The following is a 24667-nucleotide window of genomic DNA, read 5'->3' on the forward strand; positions in this document are numbered from 1 at the left end:
ATGTTTGTATTCTCCGGACTGTTTGGTCCTGTGTTTGGGCTGGTCTGTTTATGCACCTTGTATGTTGGCGTGACCGTTTTTTGCCCGGAGAATAAATGACGATTTACCGAACCCTGCTCTCTGCGCCTGACTCCAACCCACCACTCCTAGTAGGCTGTGACACACGGACAAATAGAAACAGCACAGCCAGTACAGCAAGCACCCGGTAATCCCTGAAACCCTTTCCTGCTGTCAATGACCAAAAGTGCCCTCTTTGGCCTCGGCTGTAATGTTATTAATATTGTTCATAATTTCATAATTAATACAGTTGGGGTTTTTTACGATGAAAATCCAGTGTTTCTATGTTTAACAGTTTTGTCATATTTCAGTCTTCTGTGCTGTGTATAAAGTGTAATATTGGGATTCAAACTCAAAATTGTATAAATGTCACCTCTATATCTAACATGCTACAGGTGCCCATAACCATGTGTGAGGTGTATACTTTTGTTTGAAAGTGGATTTGTTTAAGACTACCAAGAGTCACTCTGTTTGCCTCTGATTTAGCTCACTGCAGTAAAAGGTTATTAAGAGTCTGAGGCAAAAGCATCTATTGATCCAAATGTTTTCAGAACTCTCTTATCGCTCCCGTTTCTTGAAATGTTTACGAGTCCCTCTCTTCCACCCTTGATGTCGGAGAGGAACAAAGCCTTGTTGTTGGGGTCAAATAGAGAGAGGCTTCAGAGAATTTAGATGGGAGGAGAAATTAAAAGGAAAAGTATCTTTGCCCTTCCGTTTCCCTTGCTCTGAGATTGCCCATGTATTTATATATATTTTTTCAATGGGAGCATCTCTCAGAATTTTATTTTCACCACTGTTTGCTTTTCCACTGTCTTTCTTTCCCCTCTTAACCTTATAAACCTCTCTCATTCGCTCTATTCATAGTTTCTCATACTACTCCTTAGTGTGTTATTTTTTTCTACTTCTACCCACCAGGGATCCCTCTCTCCCCCCCTTCTTGTCATTGTGGCATGCCTCAGATATCATCCTCCAGTACAGCCTGTGACCAGGGTCTGGGTCCTGCAGTGCTCCCTATGAGTTATGATGTGCTGGATCAGTTCTAATCTTGTTATGTATGTTCTTACGCCCTTGGGAGGATCAGCAGGGGATGACTGTGACTTTATCAGATTTCACAGGCTTTTGAATCATGATTCATAAAAGGACATAATGCATTATATATCTCTGTGTCTGAGTGTGTTACTGTGGGTGCATGTATGTGTGTGCGTGCGTGCATGTGGGTGGGTGCACGTGGGTGTGTGCATGCATGGGTGTGTGTGTACTGTATATTCAGACGGTGGAGGAGTTATTGTAATATGCCTGGATGTGGCTTTGAGTCACATGAAGATGATAACAGAATGTATGAACAGTAGATCAGTAGAGTTCTTTCTTTAACAAGGACAACATGATAACAACACCCATTTACTCCTGGTGAACATAATTCAGTTCAGAAGATCATACATACACATAAACAAGCATGCATTCAGATTTTGCTTGTTGGTCCAGTATGCTTATTTCTTCCATCAGTTGATGAGACAGCATGTTTTGGGGGATGGGAGTTCTGTTTTTTGTAACATATTGCCAGGTGTGGAGCTAACACCAGTTATTCAAGCAGTAAATATATATTCTAAGTACTTACCATTTCTCTCTATTTCATTTGTCTCTCTTTTATGTAACTGATCGCTGTTAATGTTATTCAGTGAAGATTGTTTTAAAGTACGAACATTATAGGTCAACAGTTCACTGCTTAAATAAAAGTAGGACAATGCACTTTTTCTCACAAGTGCAGCTTTTCTAACCTCAAAAAGTAATATCCTGGAATTATTTTGAATGGAACTTTGGGTTATTATTCTGGGTGCTGTTGAATATGTATAACCTGTAATAGACAGAATATGGATAATCTATCCCACTCTTTCAAGTCCATATTTATCAGCGAGATTGTCATGGAGATGGATTGAACCGGTGCAAACTCTTTATTTGAGTCTCTAATGCCTATCTAAAAAATATACAGAATGACATTCAAAATCAGTGAATGCCAAAGTGTTCCCTTCTATTTACTTGAAACTGATATTGTTCATTTGGCATAGAGATAAACAGGAGGAAACTTTGTTGACGCCAACATACATTCTAAAAAGTGTTTGTTAGTCAATGTATATGTCTAGCGAGTAAATATTTACATATTTAGTTTACAAGGAGAAAATGACTCTCAGCATGAATGTTAATGAGTGTAAATACTAGCGTTGGTTGGTTAGCTCAAATTATTTTGTACTCCCACAGCAATTTACAAAATATGGCAATAAATAATGTCACTCTAAGTAATATCCCACATAACATGTTTAATTCACCTGTCATAATAAGAACTGTCGCGCATACTGTATAATCCAGTTATGAACTAACTAAATGTTGCTATGGTATTGCTGTTGACATACGGTATTCAGGCAGACTGTCAAGTCCTTCGTCCGTTTAAGTTTCCATCTTGAGGCTCAAAGTTGGCAACGAAGATGTTAATTCAAGCATTAAACCAGGCAAGCTATTATAGAAACCTAAAAACCTATAATCATCTCTTGTGAATTAATGAATAGGCTAGTATCAGGTGTCAAGCTCATATTAAAGGTGACAGAGAAAGTGTATAATCATCCAGTTGATAATGATAAGGGATGACATGTTCGGCTTTTCAGAAAAGCTGTTTCATGCGAGGCAGTGGTTTCACTTTAATCATCGTGTGCTGTGTTTAAAGGCGAACCAGTAGAGGCTGTGTTGACCCCAGCTCTTTGCTGGGAAAATGAGTTGGTGGAAGATGACATCAAATCATATTTTATTGGGCAAACACACATGGTTAGCAGATGTAATGCGAGTGTAGCGAAATGCTTGTGCTTCTAGTAATATCTAACAAGTATCTATTTATTACATTTTTTAAAGTGGCCAGGGAGTCTGAGTCTGTATGTTGGCAGCAGCCACTCTTTGTTAGTGATGGCTGTTTAACAGTCTGATGGCCTTGAGAGAGAAGCTGTTTTTCAGTCTCTCGGTCCCAGCTTTGATGCACCTTTACTGACCTCGCCTTCTGGATGATAGCGGGGTGAACAGGCAGTGGCTTGGGTGGTTGTTGTACTTGATGACCTTTTTGGCTATCCTGTGACATCAGGTGCTGTAGGTGTCCAGGAGGCCAGGTAGTTTTCCCCCTATGATGCGTTGTGCAGACCGCACTACCCTCTGGAGAGCCTTGTGGTTGTGGGCAGAGCAGTTGCCGTACCAGGCGATACAGCCCGACAGGATGCTCTCGATTGTGCATCTGTAAAAGTTTGTGAGTGTTTTAGGTGACAAGCCAAATTTCTTCAGCCTCCTGAGGTTGAATAGGCGCTGTTGCGGGTGGACGATTCAGTTTGTCTGTGATGTGTACGCCGAGGAACTTAAAACTTTCCACTACTGTCCCATCGACGTGGATGGGGGGTGCTCCCTCTGCTGTTACCTGAAGTCCACGATCATCTCCTTTGTTTTGTTGATGTTGAGTGAGGTTATTTTTCTGACACCACACTCTGAGGGCCCTCACCTCCTCCCTGTAGGCCGTCTCATTGTAGTGAGACGGCCTACAATGTCCTACCAATGTAGCGTCGTCTGCAAACTTGATGATTGAGTTGGAGGCATGCATGGCCATGCAGTCATGGGTGAACAAGGAGTAGAGGAGAGGCCTTAGAACGCACCCTAGTGGGGTCCCTGTGTTGAGGATCAGCAGGGTGGAGATGTTGTTTCCTACCCTCACCACCAGGGGGCGGCCCGTCAGAAAGTTCAGGACCCAACTGCGCAGGGCGGGGTCGAGACCCAGGATCTCGAGCTTAATCACGAGTTTAGAGGGTACTATGATGTTAAATGCTGAGCTGTAGTCAATGAATAACATTCTTACATAAACTCATCGGAAGTTTACATATACTTAGGTTGGAGTCATTAAAACAAAATTTTCAACCACTCCACAAATGTCTTGTTAATTAACAAACTATAGTTTTGGCAAGTCTCTTAGGACATCTACTTTGTGCATGACACAAGTCATTTTTCCAACAATTGTTTACAGACAGATTATTTAACGTATTATTCACTGTATTACAATTCCAGTGGGTCAAAAGTTTACATACTAAGTTGACTGGTCCTTTAAACAGCTTGGAAAATTCCAGAAAATGATGTCATGGCTTTATAAGCTTCTGATAGGCTAATTGACATCATTTGAGTCAATTGGAGGTGTATCTGTGGATGTATTTCAAGGCCTACCTTCAAACTCAGTGCCTCTTTGCTTGACATCATGGGAAAATCAAAAGAAATCAGCCAAGACCTCAGAAAAACAATTGTAGACCTCCACAAGTCTGGTTCATTCTTGGGAGCAATTTACAAACACTTGAAGGTACCACGTTCATCTGTACAAACATAGTACGCAACTATAAACACCATGGGACCACGCAGCCGTCATACCGCTCAGGAAGAAGAAGTGTTCTGTCTCCTAGAGATGAACGTACTTTGGTGCGAAAAGTGCAAATCAATCCCAGAACAACAGCAAAGGACCTTGTGAAAATGCTGGAGGAAACAAGTACAAAAGTATCTATATCCACAGTAAAACGAGTCCTATATCGACGTAACTTGAAAGGCCGCTCAGCAAGGAAGAAGCCATTGCTCCAAACTCGCCCCAAAAATAGCCAGACTATGGTTTGCGACTGCACATGGGGACAAAGACATACTTTGTAGCAGATGTCCTCTGGGCCTGATGAAATACAAATAGAACTGTTTGGCCGTAGTGACCATCATTATGTTTGGAGGAAAAAGGGAGAGGCTTGCAAGCCGAAGAACACCATCCCAACCGTGAAGCACAGGGGTGGCAGCATCATGTTGTGGGGGTGCTTTGCTGCAGGAGGGACTGGTGCACTTTACAAAATAGATGGCTTCATGAAGGAAGAAAATTGTGTGGATATATTGAAGCAACATCTCAAGACATCAGCTTGATCGCAAATTGGTCTTCCAAATGGACAATGACCCCAAGCATACTTCCAAAGTTGTGCCAAAATGGCTTAATTATTGGATTGGCCATCACAAAGCCCTGACCTCAATCCCATAGAAAATGTGTGAGGCAGAACTGAAAAAGCACGTGCGAGGAAGGAGGCCTACAAACCTGACTCTGTTACACCAACTCTGTCAGGAGGTATGGGCCAAAATTCACCCAATTTATTGTGGGTGTCACGCGGGACTAGGTGGGTGCAGGAATCAGACGCAGAGAGAGTTCCACTGAGGTTAAGAGCTTTACTAAGGCACAACAAAATAATAAGCCCAACACATTCAGGGCGTGGGACACACAACGAGACAACCCAAAAATCATAGGGTGCCAAGTTAAAGAAAAGAAAATCCACTACCTAAAATGCACACACGTAACATAAAGACAATCCCGCACAAAACAAGGGCGGGTCTACCTACTAAATATAGGGAAGCTAATTAAACCAAACAACAGAAACACAGGTGAAACTAATAAGACAAAACAAACAGACAAACAAAAAAGGGATCGATGGCGGCTAGTAGGACGGTGACAACGACCGTCGAGCACCGTCCGAACAGGCAGGGGAGCCAACTTCGGCGGAAGTCGTGACAGTGGGAAGCTTTTGGAAGGCTACCTGAAATGTTTGACCCAAGTTAAACAATTTTAAGGCAATGCTTCCAAATACTTTTTGAGTCTATGTAAACTTCTGAGCCACTGGGAATGTGATGAAAGAAATAAAAGCTGAAATAAATCATTCTCTCTAGTATTATTCTGACATTTCACATTCTTAAAATAAAGTGGTCATCCTATCTGACCTAAGATTTTTTCTAGGAAATGTCAGAAATTGTGGCAAAACTGAGTTTTATTGTATTTGGCTAAGGTGTATGTAAACTTCTTAATCAACTGTAGGTACAGTGCCTTGCAAAAGTGTTCATCCCCCTTGGCATTTTTCCTATTTTGTTGCATTACAACCTGTAGTTTAAATGGATTTTTATTTGGGTTTCATGTAATGGACATACACAAAATAGTCCAAATTGGTGAAGTGAAATACATTTTTTTCCTTGTTTAAAAAATTCCCAAAAATCTAAAATGGAAAATTGGTGTTTGCATAAGTATTCACCCTCTTTGCTATGATGCCCCTAAATAAGATCTGGCGCAACCTTCAGAAGTCACATAATTAGTTTAATAAAGTCCACCTTATTGCAATCCAAGTGTCACATGATCTCAGTATATATACACCTGTTCTGAAAGGCCCCAGAATCTGCAGCACCATTAAGCAAGCGGCACCATGAAGACCAAGGTGTTCTCCAAACAGGTCAGGGACAAAGTTGTGGAGAAGTGCATTTCAGGGTTGGGTTATAAAAAAATATCAGAAACTTTGAACATCCCACGGAGCACCATTAAATTCATTTTAAAAAATGGAAAGACTATTGCACCACAACAAACAACACACCAAAACTCACGGACCAGGCAAGGAGGGCATTAATCAGAGAGGCAACAAAGAGTCCAAAGATAACCCTGAAGGAACTGCAAAGCTCCACAGTGGAGATTGGAGTATCTGTCCATAGGACCACTTTAGGCCATACACTCCACAGAGTTGGGCTTTACGGTAGATTGGCCAGAAAAAAAACATTGCTTAAAGAAAGAAATAAGCAAACACGTTTTATGTTCGCCTAAAGGCATGTGGGGGACTCCCCAAACATATGGAAGACGGTACTCTGGTCAGATGAGAATAAAATGTAGCTTTTTGGCCATCAAGGAAAACGCTATGTATGGCGCAAACTCAACACCTCTCATCACCTAGAGAACACCACCACCGTTTTTCATTGGCAGGGACTGAGAAACTGGTCAGAATTTAAGGAATGATGGATGGAGCTAAATAGGGACATTTTTGAGGAAAACCTCTTTCAGTCCTCCAGAGATTTGAGACTGGGACGGAGGTTCACCTTCCAGCAGGACAATGAACCTAAGCATACTCCTAAGCAACACTGTGGTTTAAGGGGAAACATTTAAGTGTCTTGCCTAGTCAAATCTCAGACCTCAATCCAATTGAGAATCTGTAGTATGACTTAAAGATTGCTGTACACCAGCGGAACCCATCCAACTTGAAGGAGCTGGAGCAGTTTTGCCTTGAAGAATGGGAAAAAAACCCAGTGACTAGATGTGACGAGACTTTCAGCTGTAATTGCTGCAAAAAGGTGGCTCTACAAAGTATTGACTTTGGGGGTGTGAATAGTTATGCACGCTCAAGTTTTCTGTTTTTTTGTGTTATTTCTTGTTTTTTCACAATAAAAAATATTTTGCTGTTTGAAGTGGTAGGCATGTTGTGTAAATCAAGTGATACAAACCCCCCAAAAATCTATTTTAATTCCAGGTTGTAAGGCAACAAAATAGGAAAAATGGGGCTGAATAATTTTGCAAGCCACTGTATTCTTCTTGTCCAGATGGTATAGGGCAGTGTGCAATTTGATGGCAATTACGTCGTCTGTGGACCTATTGGGGCGATATGCAAATTGGATTGGGTCTAGGGTATCAGGTAAGGTAGAGGTGATTTGATCCTTGACTTACTCAAAGCACTTCATGATGACAGAAGTGAGTGCTATGGGGCGATAGTCATTTAGTTCAGTTACCTTAACTTTCTTGGGAACAGGAACAATTGTGGCCATCTTGAAGCATGTGGGCACAGCAGGGTAGCCTAGTGGTTAGAGCGTTGGACTAGTAACCGGAAGGTTGCAAGTTCAAACCCCCGAGCTGTTGGTTTGGTCAAGATGTTTACACAGATCAGAGTGGGATTAGCTCGGTTTCAAAGGTGTTTATTTAAATAATAAATCATAATAAAAGGTTAGGTCTCCCCCATGAGACCCTCTCCGGGATACTGTCTTCTGGGCTCCGGGTCTTGCTGTATCCTGTCATGCACAAAAACTGAACTCCCTCCTTTAAGCTTGGGCACCGTCTCCAACGATACTGAAGTCACCTTTCTTCCCGTGGTCCCTCTCCTTGTGTGCTGCCCTTCTGGCAGCTTTATGGGACTCATACAGCTGGTGAGCAATCAGCCCTTGATTACTCACCAACCACAATCAGCCCCAATTAGTCCTGGCCGAGAGTCCGTCGAGACCTGTCACGTCCAGCAGGGGGAGCCATTGCCTCGTGATGTAGTCTCCATCTAGCACCAGGCCTCGACGAGTCTCCCCCTGGTGGCTGACCTGCTGTAGGCCACGGTCCGTAAACACACCACCCAGCTGGTCTGCGCATGCTCTGAGGATGCAGCTAGGAATGAAATCTGGTCCGGCAGCCTTGCGAGGGTTAACACGTTTAAATGTTTTACTCATGTTGGCCACGGTGAAGGGGAACCCATAGGCTTTTGTAGCTGGCCGTGTCTGTGGCACTGTATTGTTCTCAAAGCGGGCAAAGAAGTTGTTTAATTTGTCTGGGAGTAAGACGTTGATGTCCACGACAGAGCTGGTTTTCTTTTTGTAATCTGTGATTGACTGTAGACCCTGCCACATTCGTCTCGTGTTTGAGCCATTGAATTGTGACTCTACTTTGTCTCTATACTGATGCTTTGCTGTTTGATTGCCTGGTGGAGGGAATAGCTACACTGTTTGTATTTGGTCATGTTTCCAGTCGCCTTGCTATGATTAAAAGCGGTAGTTCACGCTATCAGTTTTGTGCGAATGCTGCCATAAATCCACGGTTTCTGGTTAGGGAAGGTTTTAATACTCACAGTGGGTACAACATCACTGACACACTTGCTAATAAACTCGGTCACATAGACAGCGTATGCATCAATGTTATTGTCTGAGGCTACCCGGAACATATCTCAGTCCACGTGATTGAAGCAATCTTGAAGTGATGAATCCAATTGGTTAGACCAGCGTTGGATAGACCTGAGCATGGGTGTTTCCTGTTTTAGTTTCTGTCTATAGGCTGGGAGCAACAAAATTGAGTCATGGTCAGATTTGCCGAAGGGAGGGAGGGGCAGGGCTTTGTATGCATCGCGGAAGTTTGATTTGCAATGGTCCAGAATGTTACCAGCTCGTGTCACGCATTCGATGTGCTGATAGAATTTAGGAAGCATTGTTCTCAGATAAGCTTAGTTGAAATCCCCAGCTACAATAAATGCAGCCTCAGGATATATGGTTTCCAGTTTACATAGAGTCCCGTGAAGTTCTTTCAGGGCTGTCGAGGTATCTGCTTTGGTGGTATACACGGCTGTGACTATAATCAAAAATAATTATCTTTAAATATAATGCGGTCGGTTATTTGATTGTAAGGAATTCTAGGTCAGGTGAACAAAATGACTTGAGTTCCTGTATGTTGTTATGATTACACCATGAGTTTTTAATCATAAGGCATACACCCCCGCCCTTCTTCTTACCGCGATGCGTTAAGAAACTGCAGCAAAATCTTGCGGTGACTGCGTTGTTTTGGGTTGGCCTCTGGGATAAGATCCCATGTCCAGGGTGGAGGTCCGAACAAAGGATCCACTTCGGGAAAGTCGTATTCCTAGTCGTAATGTTGGTACGTTGAGGTCACTTTTATTTCCAATAGTTCTTCCCGGCTGTATGTAATAACACTTGAGATTTTCTGGGCTAACAATGTAATAAACAATACATAAAAACAAATTACTGCATAGTTTCCTAAGGACCTGAAGTGAGACGACCATCTCTGTCGGCGCCATCACCCTGTCAAGAGTTCCAAGTAACTCGCTACTTCTAAAGAAATTCTTCACGCCGTGTGATAGGATTTCAAAGTAAATGGATAGAGCTCAAGGTTAGAGTTGAACAGCATGTCCATCACTGAAGCATTCCCGTTTTCTAAAGTTGTCATATTTCACAGTCCCCCCAGGGTCAATCCTTAGACCTTTGCAACATCTTGAAGCGAGGTCAGTACTTGTTGTATGCCCGTGTCCATCAACCTTTCTGAATGAGCTACACATGCAGCACATGTTGCCAGTGCTTTAACTCAATGAGAATCAAGGAACATTGTGCATCAGTTGAGACAGTGGACTACACATTCCTCCCTTCCATCATTATTTCTCCATTCTCTCAATCTTGCTGTTCTTGTACTTGTAGTCCTGCCGGCAAGCTGTGCATTCACTTTCATGTCCCCCCTGAAACAGACGGGCACGGTGGGGAGTGTCAGGCAAAGTGCCATGGCTGAGAGATTGGCTCGCCCACCACCTCCCAAAGTATCTCACCACAGTCAGAGATGACACAGTGACAAATTGACTAAAAGTTGAACCTTGCGTCTTCCAACTCATATGTTTAGAGACTCCTTTTAAGAGGATTTAATAAATATGACAGCATCCGGGACAATAGTGCCAAAAGTTAACTGTTGGAGTGTTTGTAGAAGGTTTGTTGAGAGTTTGATTGAATGAGCCTGTTATAGTGGTGTCAAAAGGTGATTTTCTTTTTTTGCTGAATTAAGTTGAACTGAATTTCATTGTATCGCATACATTTGTCTTTGCATATTTGATACCTCCAACTCTCTCATTGCATATTCAACACCTCCCCATCGTCAAGGGAGGGTCAAAGGCAACCATATAAAATGGAGAACAATACGTGTCCCTACATAACATTAACTTGCAGAGACAACAGAAAGGAGAGGAGGAGATTTTGGTTGTACTAGACCACTCTCGGGCCTTTAGATGTAACGAGTATGCTGAGAGTCCGGAAGCAAGTACAGGAAGTGAGTGTTTTAATAAATAAAATAAACAATAAACATGAAAGACAAACAAAGCACCGTCATTAAACAGAGTCAATAACACCTGAGGAAAGAACCAGGTAGAGTGATCGATATAGGGAAGATAGTCAAGGAGGTGATGCCGTCCAGGTGAGTGTCATGACATGTCATGGCTGGTGCGCTTGACGATGGTGACAGGTGTGGGGGATAATCGGCAGCCTGATGACCTAGAGGCCGGAGAGGGAGTATACGTGACATTAGATATATGGCCACACCACCCCTCTCTACCCCTCTACCATAGGTGGCCAAGGGGGGGGGTCAGAGCTGTCACTTCTTATAATAGATATTTTTTTGAAACTAAACCAAGGGAAGAAAGATTACTGGCCATTGGCCAGTGGTTTCTCACATCTGCATGTCAAGAAGTAACTGGACTGTATGTTTTTTCTTATTTGGTAATGCAGTGGAATAATGTAGTACAGTATCACTCAATCAGGTTTTGTAATACACTTCATATTCACTGAGTTACTGGAGAGGGCTTACAAAAGATGTCTCTCTTTGTGGAGCATATTTAAGCAATAAGGCACGAGGAGGTGTGGTATATGTCTGAGAGTCACGTGTGTAACTCTCCCTCCGGCCCTATCCTCTCTTCCCTCGCTGCCCTCCCTCTTTCTGTCCCCTCCCATACTCTCTCTGTCTTTCTCCCTCCCACCATCCATCCCAACGCGGATTGCATGGATACAGCCCTTAGCTGTGGTATATAGGCCGTATACCACAAACCCATGAGGTGTCTTATTGCTATTATAACCTGGTTACCAAAGTAATTAGAGCAGTAAAAATAAATGTTTTGTCATACCAATAGTATATGGTCTGAAATACCATGGCTGATAGCCAATCAGCATTCAGGGCTCGAACCACCCAGTTTATAAATATCAATTAAATGCATGTAAACCTCTCATGGCTCAAAGTGGAGGAGAGATTGACTTCATCACTACTTGTTTTTGTAAGAAGTGTTGACGTGCTGGATGCACAAGGTGTCTGTTTAAGGTACAAGCACACAACTCTGACACCCATGCATACCTCACAAGACATGCCACCAAAGGTCTCATCACAATCCCAAGTAAAGAACAGACTATGGGTGGTACACAGTACTACATACTAGAGCCATGGCTACATGGAACTCTATTCAATATCAGGTTACTGATGCAAGCAGTATAAAAAAAACGTAAACGCATAAAAATGCACATTGTTAAACAGCTGTAATGAGACCCACACACCGGCACATTCACATAATAAGACACGCACTCTACACACATGTACACATGGATTTTGCTTAATTGTAGATACAATATGTGATAGTAGAAAAGTGGCCTGAGGGAACACTCTTAATGTGTTGTGAAAAGTGTTATGAAATGTGATGTCATGTATTGTTGCTGGACCCCAGGAAGAGTAGCTGCTGCCTTGGGGATCCTTAATAAAAACAAATACAAATACTGGAAGAAAGGAAAAACCCACACTCACTGAAGTGTTCCTTACGTTTTGATGTCTTATTTTTTAGCAGCGTAGGTTAAAAAACTGAAGAAACTGTGTTTGGAGAACAACAGACATCCACCCATATGTATAGATGATAAGCTGTGGACCACACTATCTACCTAGAGAGTTTTCATCTGTATTTTTCGTAGCTGTCTACCTTCCATCACAGACCGATGCTGGCACTAAAACTGAGCTCAATGAGCTGTATACCGCCATAAGCAAACAGAAAAATGCCCATCCAGAGGCGGTGCTCCTAGTGCCGGGTACCAGAGGTGCAACCAGAGGAAACTAAATTCTACACCACCTTTACTCCACACACAGACATTCGTACAAAGCTCTCCCTCGCCCTCCATTTGGCAAATCTGACCATAATTCTATCCTCCTGATTCCTGCATACAAGCAAAAATTAAAGCAGGAGTGCTTTGCTAGCACAGACTGGAATATGTTTTGGGATTCTTCCGATGGTATTGAGGAGTACACCACATCAGTCACTGGCTTTAACAATAAGAAGCCATAGACTACAGACAACATTCACACTGAGCTAAAGGGTAGAACTTCCGCTTTCAAGGAGCGAGACACTAAACCAGAAGCTTATAATAAATTCCGCTATGCCCTCTGATGATGCATTAAACAGGCATAATGTCAATACAGGACTAAGATTGAATCCTACTACACCGGCTCCGACGCTCGTCGGATGTGGCAGCGCTTGCAAACTATTACAGACTACAAAGGGAAACGCAGCCTAGAGCTGCCCAGTGACACGGGCCTACCAGACAAGCTAAATTGCTTCTATTCTTGCTTCGAGGCAAGTAACACTGAAACATGCATGAGAGCATCAGCTGTTCCATTACTATTGTATGATCACGCGCTCCGCAGCCGATGTGAGTAATACCTTCAAACAGGTCAACATTCACAAAGCCACAGGGCCAGATGGATTACCAGGACGTGTACTCCAAGCATACGCTGACCAACTGGCAAGTGTCTTGGTCAGCTTGGAGCACCAAGTCTAGATCCAAGATGCTTCAACCCCCAAGCCATAAGTCTCCTGAACAGTTAATGAAATGGCTACCCAGACTATTTGCACTGACCTCCCTCAATTACCTCGACACCGGTGCCCCTGCCCATTGACGTTGACTCTGTACCGGTACCCTCTGTATGTAACCCCACTATTGTTATTTATTGCTGCTCTTTAATTATGTGTTATTCTTATCTCTTACTTTTTTGTTGTTGTTGGTATTTTCTTAAAACTGCATTGTTGATTAAGAGCTTGTAAGTAAGCATTCCACTGTATTTGGCGCATGTAACAAATAACATTGGATTTGATTTGGCTGTAAGGCAGACTGTCTAAGAGTAAGATGTGAACTTGAATAATGCAGAAAATTGTTTATTGCGGTACACAGTATTCTGAATTGGGGCAATAAGGACTCTACTCATATCCCACCAAAACGTTGACTGTTGTCGTAAGCTCATGGCTCAAATAAAGGTGGCTTCGAAAGTAATAGCTTCTTGCGTGTAATTTTGTGTCAGATTTACCTCACTTCATTGCAGACTATTTGTTAATGTTATTTGCCTTTCATGAAGACATTAGTTAAACAATTCTCTCTTTGGCTGTCTACGATTAACATTCACATTCTCTTTGCCTTTAGATAAGAGTCGACTTCTCTGTAAGGCCTAGCTCCGCCAAGGCTGCAAATTCTGTTTGGTAGCTCGCAGAGTCCAATACAATTCTGAATGGAAAAACAGAGACCTTCGAGAACAAAGACAACAACCTTGATTATGTTGGTAAACAGGAAGGTCTCCTGGCATTGTTGTTGTAATCACGTTTGTGGGGACAGACTTGATGGAGGACAGATGCTAGGTGAGGGGGGAGAAGGTTGTGTTGTCCTAATTACAAGGGGCTTTGGGGTTTGAGTTCTGGGTCTTAGTGGACTCATGTTTCATCAGTAATTAGCCTCACCAACCTCAGCCTCACCTTGCTGCTGTAAATATCTAGACTGCTAGACTAGTCGTCCCTTTATTTCAAATGGCCATAGCAGGCTGATTAAATGCCTGTCTGTGTGTGTGTGCGTGTGTACGTGCATCAGTGTGTTTGCACATCCATATTCTTTAAAAACACCTAACTTTCTCCTCACTTTCTCTTGGTGAAACATTACTTTTCAACCTTGTGTGATATACTACTGTATTTAGAAAATCAAGAAATGTCCCCCCTCTATCTCTTCCCCATTGAAAAAGGCTTGCCACAGGCATCTCCCCCTGTGAACTTGTATCTCAGTGCATATATGAGTGATATATATATATCAGTGAAAACACTGGCTTTAAAGCCCACTCAAACTCTTTACTCAAGCCAAGAAAACTATGTTTACATGCCGGATAGTAGCTTATATCCCACTTAAGGTCTTATTCGGGATAAGCTGTCTACATGCACCTTTCGTATCCTGCTCACGAGTATCCCTGTAACCAGCATGAATAAACAGTATATTCCTAAGTTATGTTCATATGGGAACTGAAATATGGACACTGACAGTAGGCCCATATCCTCTCACATGTAGCATAATATTAACTCCTGCAGAATTATGCATTTATTGCAGTAAAATGATACAACAAATGTTAATTTTGTGTTGGGAACAGAAATATGATTTCTTTCTTTGAGCATCTCTTGAGAAAATGTGAATTTGTGTGTAATATCTTATCATTGACACATTCATGCAAGTAGACAGTATTTTAACCGCATAAAATATGCACCTAAGACAAACTGAAGTCTTATCATATTCCTGTTCAATTGTTTTCTCAGCCTTTCTTTCCTTAAAACTGGTCAAACTAATGATATTTGGACATTTTGCACAGGACCAATATCCACTGTTTTGTAGTTATTGTGTTTTCTCCAAGGTCCCTAATTTTTAAAAATCATTTAGAGGTCTTAAATAGATTACTATAGATTATTATTAATTCTATCAACAATGTAAGGCATTATTCTGGTGAGCTCTATTGCATTTAGAATTCTGGGACAACAATAATTATGACACAAGGAAGCTGCATGTATCTAACTATAGTTGACAAACAAATGGCCTACCAAATGTCGTCAATTATAATATGGCTTACTAAATGTCGGAAATTATAAGCAGAAAGTTGTCTAAATTTTGGGTGAAAGTAGCCAGTAGGCTATACGGTCCAGTATGGAGTATCAGCAAAATCAATTATTTGTAACGTCTGCTTCCAACACACACCCTCAAACACATATATCCCCTGAACGCAACTCACTTTCCAGCCTATCAAACACGTAGATCCCCTGAACGCAGCTCACTCTCCAGATCCCAATCACCTGAATTCTAATCACCTGTTCACACACCTGTATGTCATTATCACACACTATTTAGTTCAGTTCTTTCCACCCCGTCACTGTGAGGTATTGTTTGTTTTGTGACACACGTCTTTCGGAGCTCTGTTTTTACCCGTGATTTACACCTCCCGTGTATGATAGTTTTTGCCTGCTCACTAACGACGCCTTTTGCCTATTCCCTGCCTGTACTTCAGCCTATCGGATTTCCTGTTATCTACCTATTGTCTGATCTCCCAGACTACGTTATTAGCCTTTTCCCTGCCTGTACTGTTGCCTTTTTGGACCCCCTGTGTATGACCTACTGCCTGCCCCTGGACCCAGCTACCTGCCTCCTCCTGTTGTCTTTTGCAATAAACACCTGCTGCGCCCTGCGCTTGAAACCAGGTCTCTGTCTCCCCTCGTTCATTACATTATTATGTAATTATGGTGGATAGAACTGTGCAGGTAGCCTACTTTTTGAAGTGATTTGTATCTATTATGGATTCCCCTTAGCTGCTGGGGTCCAGCAAAAAGAAGTTTTATACAATTTTAAAAACATTACAATACATTCAGACTGTGTGCCTTCAGGACACTACTCCACCACTACCACATATATACAGTCCAAAAGCCATGTGTACGTGTGTGTGTATAGTGCGTATGCTGTTGTGTGTGTGTGTTTGCGCCTATGTTCGTGTTGCTTCACAGTCCCCATTGTTCCATAAGGTGTTTTTTTAATCTAATTTTACTGCTTGCATGAGTTACTTGATGTGGAATAGAGTTACATGTAGTCATGGCTCTATTTAGTCCTGTGCATCTTCCATAGTCGGTTCTGGACATAGGGACTGTGAAGAGACCAATGGTGGCATGTCTTGTGGGGTATGCATGGGTGTCTGAGCTGTGCGCCAGTTGTTCAAACAGACAGCTCAGTGCATTCACCATGTCAATACCTCTCATAAATACAAGAATTGATGAAGTCAATCTCCCCTCCACTTTGAGCCAGGAGAGATTGTGATAGGTGAGAATTGTCTGTTAATTGAATGATTAGAATATTCTGCCCTGAAACATATAATTGTATGGAATTGATTAGAATGTATCAAATCATAATCAATAAATGTGTAGTCCTAGTCAGAATTAGGGTAAAACAATGTCTTTATGGTATTTTAAACACAGACTGTCTGAGCTTGGTGCCGACCTGACTAGAGATTTGGGAGAGAACGGGGAGTACGTCTCAAGGACAAGGTCACTATCTCTGTCGGCTGGGTAGTGAGAAAGACAGTGTGTGCGTAGCAGGACGTGTGTGCGTCTGTTTGTGTGTGTGGGTATGTGTGTATGTGCGTCTGTTTGTGTGTGTGTGCATATGGCTGTGTGAATGTGTGGGCGTGAGTCAGTATGAAATGAATTATTTTGTATTCTTGACTTTAGAACGTTCCGTGAATAAACCTTTTTGACTATTTTAGCTGGGCCTCCGTCTGTTTCATTCGACCAGGATCTTACAAATTCTGGTTTGCAGACTGAGAATAATATAATTAAATTGGGTGATGTACCTGGAGAACATAATTATCTTATCAGATTGACATGCATATCATTAATATTAGCTCTCTGTGTACATCCAAGGGCCAGCTGTGCTGCCCTGTTCTGAACCAATTGCAATTTTCATAAGTCCTTTTTTTGTGGCACCTGACCACACGACTGAACAGTAGTCTAGGTTGTGACAAAACTACGGTCTGTAGGACCTGCATTGTTGACAGTGATGTCAAGAAGGTAGAGCAGCGCCTTGTCATAGACATACTTCTCCCCATCTTAGATACTGTTGTATCAATATGTTTTGACCATGACAGTTTACAATCCAGGGTAACTCCAAGCAGTTTAGTCACCTCAACTTGCTCAATTTCTACATAATTTATTACAATATTTAGTCAAGGTTTAGGGTTTAGTGAATGATTTGTCCCAATACTTTTCGTTTTAGAAATATTTAGGACTAACTTATTCCTTGCCACCCACTCTGAAACTAACTGCAACAAGTGTTGCAGTCATTTTAGTTTTTTCCATCCATGTTGTCAGACCCCGGTGGCTTGTCATTGTTGATAGACAACAATAGTTTTTTCACCTCTTCCACACTCACTTTACAGAATTTAAAATTACAATGCTTGTCTTTTATAATTTGATCAATTTATATGTGTAGTGTCAGCATTTGTTGCCGGCATGTTATGCCTAAATTTGCTAATCTTGCCAATGAAAAAATCATTAAAGTACTTTCAAATTCCAATTTTATTTGTCACATACACATGGTTAGCAGATGTTAATGCGAGTGTAGCGAAGTGCTTGTGCTTCTAGTTCCGACCACGCAGTATCAGTTGGTTTTGTGATGAATGAGCAGTCTGTTTCAATGAATGATGGAGCTGAGTTTGCCTTTTTCCCCAGAATTTCATTAAAGGTGCTCCAAAGCTTTTTACAATAATTCTTATTTAATTTATCTTAGTTTCATACAGTAGTTTCTTCTTTTTATTCAGTTTAGTCACATAATTTCTCAATTTGAAATAAGTTTGCCAATCAGTTGTGCAGCCAGACTTATTTGCCATTCATTTTGCCTCATCATTCTCAACCATACACGTTTTCAGTTTGTTTGACAATTAGATGATACAATACCCATTATATGCAAACTTAGCCTGCAAAAAACAACAGTAAATGGGACAAGATGTTTAAAAGCAGCAGTATCCTGTCTAAGATCAGCATATCCCAGGCATCTTATCGAGGTTTCTCATAACCGTGATATATGCTTTTTCAGGTTATTGTTAACAGGATATGATGTTTATATGTGTCAACTCAAAAACAGAATACTTGAGTATCCAAATAATAATGGGTTATTGGTGGGCATGTAAACGTTGTCAATGAGGCTAGCATCTGAAGAGAGGTTACTCAGATTAGGAGGGATATGTCATTGAGATCTTTAGTGCTTCTGTTCTATCATCAGCAGAAATGTGAATGATTCCTTTCTAAAAATGGGTTACATTATTTATTTACTCTAGTTACATTATTTGGCCGAAATGAATGATACAGTACTTATAAACACATTCAGGATAACTTACATGGCTTACAATTACATTTCAGAACACTGTATCATAACCCAAAGGGAACCTGAAGGATGAGTCCGGTTAATCAGTTCATGTACCCACCAATGGCGAACACAAATGCAAAAACTTTTTTTTTCTTCTTGTCGCTGAGGTCGGGGTCATGGCATTACAGCATGCATTATCTCTGACCCTTGTGTGACATTACCCTTGTTTCTGTCTCATCCCTCCAGGTTCCTATATGCTGGTGAACTCTTCCCAGCATGCTGCAGGGCATCGTGCCCAGCTCCTGCTGCAGACGCTGAGTGAAAACGACACACACTGCGTCCAGTTCAGCTACTTCCTGTACAGCCGCGATGGCCACAGTCCAGGGGCACTGCGGGCGTACGTTCGGGTCAACGGCGGCCCCCTGGGTAGCCCAGTATGGAACACGTCGGGGTCCCACGGACGACAGTGGCACCAAGTGGAGCTGGCTGTCAGCACCTTCTGGCCCAATGAGTACCAGGTAAATCCCTCACAGTGGCATCACTTCACTGCTACTTTCAGTCATTATGCAGCATGCTTACATTTTTCCACTGTGTCAGTTATACATAGTAGTGGCTAGAATCGAACAGGCTCATTGTGATCCCATTGACTTCATGTATGATGTTAATGCAATCCGTATAAGGCTTTATTTTAGGCCTAGTGAAGGTGTTAGTTATTCAGACACATATACAGCATAAGGGTAACCAGCCAATCGCTAAGCCTGATCATCCAGGACTGTATGTGTTAACTTCACTGTTCTCTAACAGTGAGATACTGTACGCCACAGGGAGACCTTGTTGTTAATCACATGCAAAGCTAGCCCAGTTTAATATCATTGCTCCCTTGGTAAATGTAGGCTAGGTTAGTGCTAAAAGGCCCTAACTGGTTTCTCTGTGGCCAGGCTTGTTACAGTTTAACCTACTGAGACTGTCTCTGCTAACTGTACAACAGCCATTAGAATACACAACACAACTTCACTCAATCAGTGGCATGTCATTACCCACTCAGACCCAAATTGATTGGCAGCCACTGTGGGTACCTGGGCGCTTTCTATTGGTCTCCGGATTGGCGCGACCGGGGCCACAAATTACATTTATATGTTCTGCAAACTCGGCGGAGCTGTCAAAATGCAATTAAGGTGAGTAGTGTGTGATGTTTTGAGAACTGTCATTCCCTTCGACTTAATTAACTTCCATGCGGTTCTGCAGGATCTGACCTTCAAGTGTAAATAATAGTCCAGCTTTGTACAAACATGAGCCAAAGGTAGGATGACACTGTGGAATTATCACTGTATGGCCTGACAATGAGGGGTATTTAAGCTCGATGCACACAACACAACACACAAAGGTGTCAAAGCGTGTGGGTGGGTAGGGGGCCAGGTGAAAAATGACTTTGACAATATCTGACAAACGCAAAGTCATCTCATATCACTATGTGAGAGGATTGCAAGCCAATCACACCACCCTTAGACCAGCTCTCACATCAATGCTCTCTTTAGCAGAGCAGTTCGTCATTAACGACCATTAATGTGGCCATGGCAGTTTCCTATAGCAGAAACACCAGGGGTGAACAGCATTCCTCTGGCCTATTTTTGATGTGTCTTAATTGGCTTCCTTTGCAACACTCCTCTTCCTTCTAATTCTAACTCTGTGTCCTCCTCTCTGCCCTCTGTCTTGGTGCATGCTGCTTCACAGCTTCTTAAGGAGCCCAGTGATGGCTCATGTGTGAGTTAGCATCACACCAGGGCTACCGAGGAGAGGCATCACTTAGGAGAAGGAAGGAATAATGGGCAGATGAGGAGGATGAGTCTGAATGACTGGTTGCAGCAACAACATGTTAAGAAACTGTTTCAACTGTAGGCTGCGATCATCCATCTCAAAATTACGATACTGTGATGTTATTTATCCAGAATAATCAATCTTCTAGTTTTTGGCAAATTTGTTTAATTAATGAACTGATCGCTACATGAACCTTATGTCTGACCATGACAAGTATAGTGCAGCAGCAGTGAAGAAATACTAAAACAGTGTTTCTGCTTTTGAGTCCCTTCTCTGCAAAAAAATAATGATGGCCCCTTTCTGCAGTAACATCAGCAGTCATGCCGATGAAAACGGATAAATAAACTACAAACAATGCTGGAGAGAGTCAAGCGGAGTGGAGTTGAACATGACTCGATCTGACCCAGCACGCCTCTCTCACGCTCTGTATTCACCAAGGAGCTCTTAGCTTTAAAGCATGTTAGCTGCAACCCGCGTCACTTTCAATATTAACTGACTTTGGTTACAGGAGCCCTGCAGCAAGCTGGATGGAATCTCTTTGGATTTGAAGTCATAGGTCATCAGATTTGCTCTGTCGCCAGAGAGTCAGGGTCTACTCTTGAAGAATGGATTGAGAGAATAATGTTCCTGGGTCATGCCTATCATGCCAGTAAACCCAGTGCACAGCAAATTGACCATATTATAAACCTATGAAGTCTTAAAATATCACTGCCTTAAATCTTTCAAGGCATTCCTAGATTTACTTTCCCTTCGATGCTGCGATCACAACACTGTAGTTGATTAAAAATAGATATTTGTAATGAATGGATTAAAGACAAAAACAAATCCCAGTAACTTTATGACTATTACATATTCTCAGGGGCTGTTGATTTAATCATGATCCTTGAACGTAGGAGGAAAGAGAGCTGTTTTATAGCACACATTCTCAATGTTTGTCTGTAAAATAAAATATTGTCTAAAGCGTGGAATGTAATAAAAAAAGAAAGTCTGTTCCATTCTCTGTAAATCAACAGAGCCAACGATAGTAGATTAACATACTCAAAAGCCACATAAATTCTCCCTAATCATTTGTCAGCCTAGTAATCTATCTGCAATACAATTCTCTCCCTGCTTTCCTTTTCCTTGTTCACGACTTTTTGAAGGCTTCATGTTTCTATCTATTGTATGTCTCACCATTTTTGTTGCCTAACCTGAGACAACAACACAGTGTTGGTTGTGATAATATTAAGCTTTGATATTTATATCACTCTGGTGATAGGTGCTATGCCACTTCACTTCCTCCTGTTGTTGTTGTGTCCCCTAACATCAAGAGAGTGTTGGGTGGGGCAAGTGGAAAATGGAAGACAGAGAGTGTGAGATCACTTTAGAATATATTTGATTTGAGATCCTTCCCATCTGCCGTGCTCAGCCATATATTTCTTCCTCTTATTGGTGGAGGTGTCTGCGATAGCTGGAACCTTGTTATCAAATATTAAAGATGGTATCGGCCCACCAAGTCTGCCAACTTGATCTGGAGCTGTGCTCTCCCTCAGCTTCTTCCCTCTCTTCACAATTTCCCCTTCTCTCCCATGGTGTGTTTTCTCTCACTGTGCTCCCCCTCGTCTTCTTTTTCAGTGTGACAAATACTGTCTCAAGTTGCAGACCTTTTCTGACAGCCTGGTCTCTTAGGCTAGAAGTAACATAGTAAATGTAAATCCGGAACTAGTATGATATGTGCCTCGTATCAGGAAACTAGGTGTATGTCGCGCATCACTACTTCACAGGGGAGCCATTTGAGCGTACATTTTTTAATTTTTATCAAAATGTTTTTTTTTTTTGCAGAAATGCCTTCTGGATGGAACATGTGAACTTTTATGTGCCTTAAAAACAACCTTTTATGCCATCTGTAAATACGAATAAAATTGTTAAATTACTAGCCTAGTTGGTTTAGCCATGGAAAAAGTCAGGAACATTCCCTCTAGCCAGCCATCCCCTCCTGCGCCACTCGGAATGGCGCCAGAGGGTATGGATTCCATTTTATGGGCTCTTAACCGTGCTATTTTTTTGTTTTTTATCACATTATTTGTAAATGATCTTGTACATAATGCTGCTGCTACCATCTCCTATGCCTGAAAATAGATTCTGGACATCAGAACAGCGATAACTCACCTTGAAGAGGACAAATAATTTTTATTTTAATGAGGCGGACAAGAGGGATTTACTCCAGACACCGGAACAGGCCCTCATCCACGTCATTCGCAGAGAGAAAGAGACTGAGGTATCGTGGAAGGAGATCGGGGTGCTTTGTGAGGATCTGGTCGACGAGTGGCTAATCTGCCTTTGCCATCGGTACTATTGGCCAACGTACAATGGCTGGAAAATAAATTGGACGAACTACAAGCACATACAGTTGAAGTCGGAAGTTTACATACACTTAGGTTGGAGTCATTCAAACTCAATTTCAACCACTCCACAAATGCCTTGTTAACAAACTATAGTTTTGGGAAGTCGGTTAGGATATCTACTTTGTGACTGACACAAGTCATTTTTCCAACAATTGTTTACAGACAGATTATTTATCTTATAATTCACTGTATCAAAATGTCAATGGGTCAGAAGTTTACATACACTAAGTTGACTGTGCCTTTAAACAGCTTGGAAAATTCCAGGAAATTATGTCATAGCTTTAGAAGCTCTGATAGGCTAATTGACATAATTTGAGTCAATTGGAGGTGTACCTGTGGATGTATTTCAAGACCTACCTTCAAACTCAGTGCCTCCTTGCTTGACATCATGGGAAAATCAAAAGAAATCAGCCAAGACCTCAGAAAAACAATTGTAGACCTCCACAAGTCTGTTTCATCCTTGGGAGCAATTTCCAAATGCCTGAAGCTACAATGTTCATCTGTACAAACAATAGTACGTAAGTATAAACACCATGGGACCTACCGCTCAGTAAGGAGATGCGTTCTGTCTCCTAGAGATTAACGTACTTTGGTGCGAAAAGTGCAAATCAATCCCAGAAGAACAGCATAGGACCTTGTGAAGATGCTGGAGGAAACCGGTACAAAAGTATCTATATCCAAAGTAAAACAAGCCCTATATCGACATAACCTGAAAGGCCGCTCAGCAAGGAAGAAGCCACTGCTCCAAAACTGCCATAAAAAAGCCAGACTACAGTTTGCAACTGCACATGGGGACAAAGATTGATCTTTTTGGAGAAATGTCCTTTGGTCTGATGAAACAAAAATAGAACTGTTTGGCCATAATGACCTTCGTTATGTTTGGAGGAAAAAGGGGGGAGTCTTGCAAGCCGTAGAATACTTTCACAACCGTGAAGCACAGGGGTGGCAGCATCATGTTGTGGGGTTGCTTTCTGTAGGAAAGACTGGCGCTCTTCACAAAAAGATGGCATGATAATGAAGTAAAAGTATGTGGATGTATTGATGAAACATCTCAAGACGTCAGTCAGGAAGGTAAAGCTTGGTAGCAAATGTGTCTTCCAAATGGACAATGACCCTAAGCATACTTCCAAAGTTGTGGGAAAATGGCTTAAGGACAACAAAGGCAAGGTATTGGAGTGGCCACCACAAAGCCCTGACCTCAATCCTATAAAAAGTTTGTTGGCAGAACTGAAAAAACGTGTGTGAGCATGGATGCCTACAAACCTGACTCAGTTACACCAGCTCTGTCAGGAGGAATAGGCTAAAATTCACCCAACTTATTGTGGGAAGCTAGTGGAAGGCTACCCGAAACATTTGACCCAAGTTAAACAATTTAAAGGCAATATCTATCAAATACTAATTGAGTGTATGCAAACTTCTGACCCACTGGGAATGTAATGACAGAAATATAAGCTGAAATAAATAATTCCCTCTACTATTATTCTAACATTTCACATTCTTCATATATAGTGGTGAACCTAAATGACCTAAGACAGGGAATTGTTACTCTGAGTTTAAATATATTTGGCTAAGGTGTATGTAAACTTCCAACTTCGGGGCCTCCCGGGTGGTGCAGTGGTCTTGGGCACTGCATCACAGTGCCCTGTGCCACCAGAGACCCTGGGTTCGCGCCCAGGCTCTGTCGCAAGCCGGCCGTGACCAGAATATCCGTGCGGTGACGCACATTTGGCCTAGCGTCGTCCATTCACCTGAGCTCAGACTTTATTCTTCTTACACATGTCTTTAATTAAACCTATATTTTCGGGCTCAATACTTCTGGGACAACAGTCTGGATACTGGAAAAT

At 42.0% G+C, this 24667-nt stretch overlaps 1 protein-coding gene across 8 annotated transcripts in view; it reads left to right on the forward strand.

Annotated features, from left to right (window-relative positions):
- ptprub (protein tyrosine phosphatase receptor type Ub) overlaps positions 1 to 24667 on the forward strand; it is a 358074-nt gene that overhangs the window by 164856 nt on the left and 168551 nt on the right. For all 8 annotated transcript variants that reach the window (XM_042314170.1, XM_024402347.2, XM_042314194.1 and 5 more), the window contains exon 3: positions 18871 to 19142. In XM_042314170.1, the coding sequence (XP_042170104.1) occupies positions 18871 to 19142 (272 nt within the window). The remainder of the gene's footprint in view (positions 1 to 18870; positions 19143 to 24667) is intronic.

Source organism: Oncorhynchus tshawytscha, linkage group LG03, assembly GCF_018296145.1.
Source record: "Oncorhynchus tshawytscha isolate Ot180627B linkage group LG03, Otsh_v2.0, whole genome shotgun sequence".
Classification (NCBI taxonomy): Eukaryota; Metazoa; Chordata; class Actinopteri; order Salmoniformes; family Salmonidae; genus Oncorhynchus; species Oncorhynchus tshawytscha.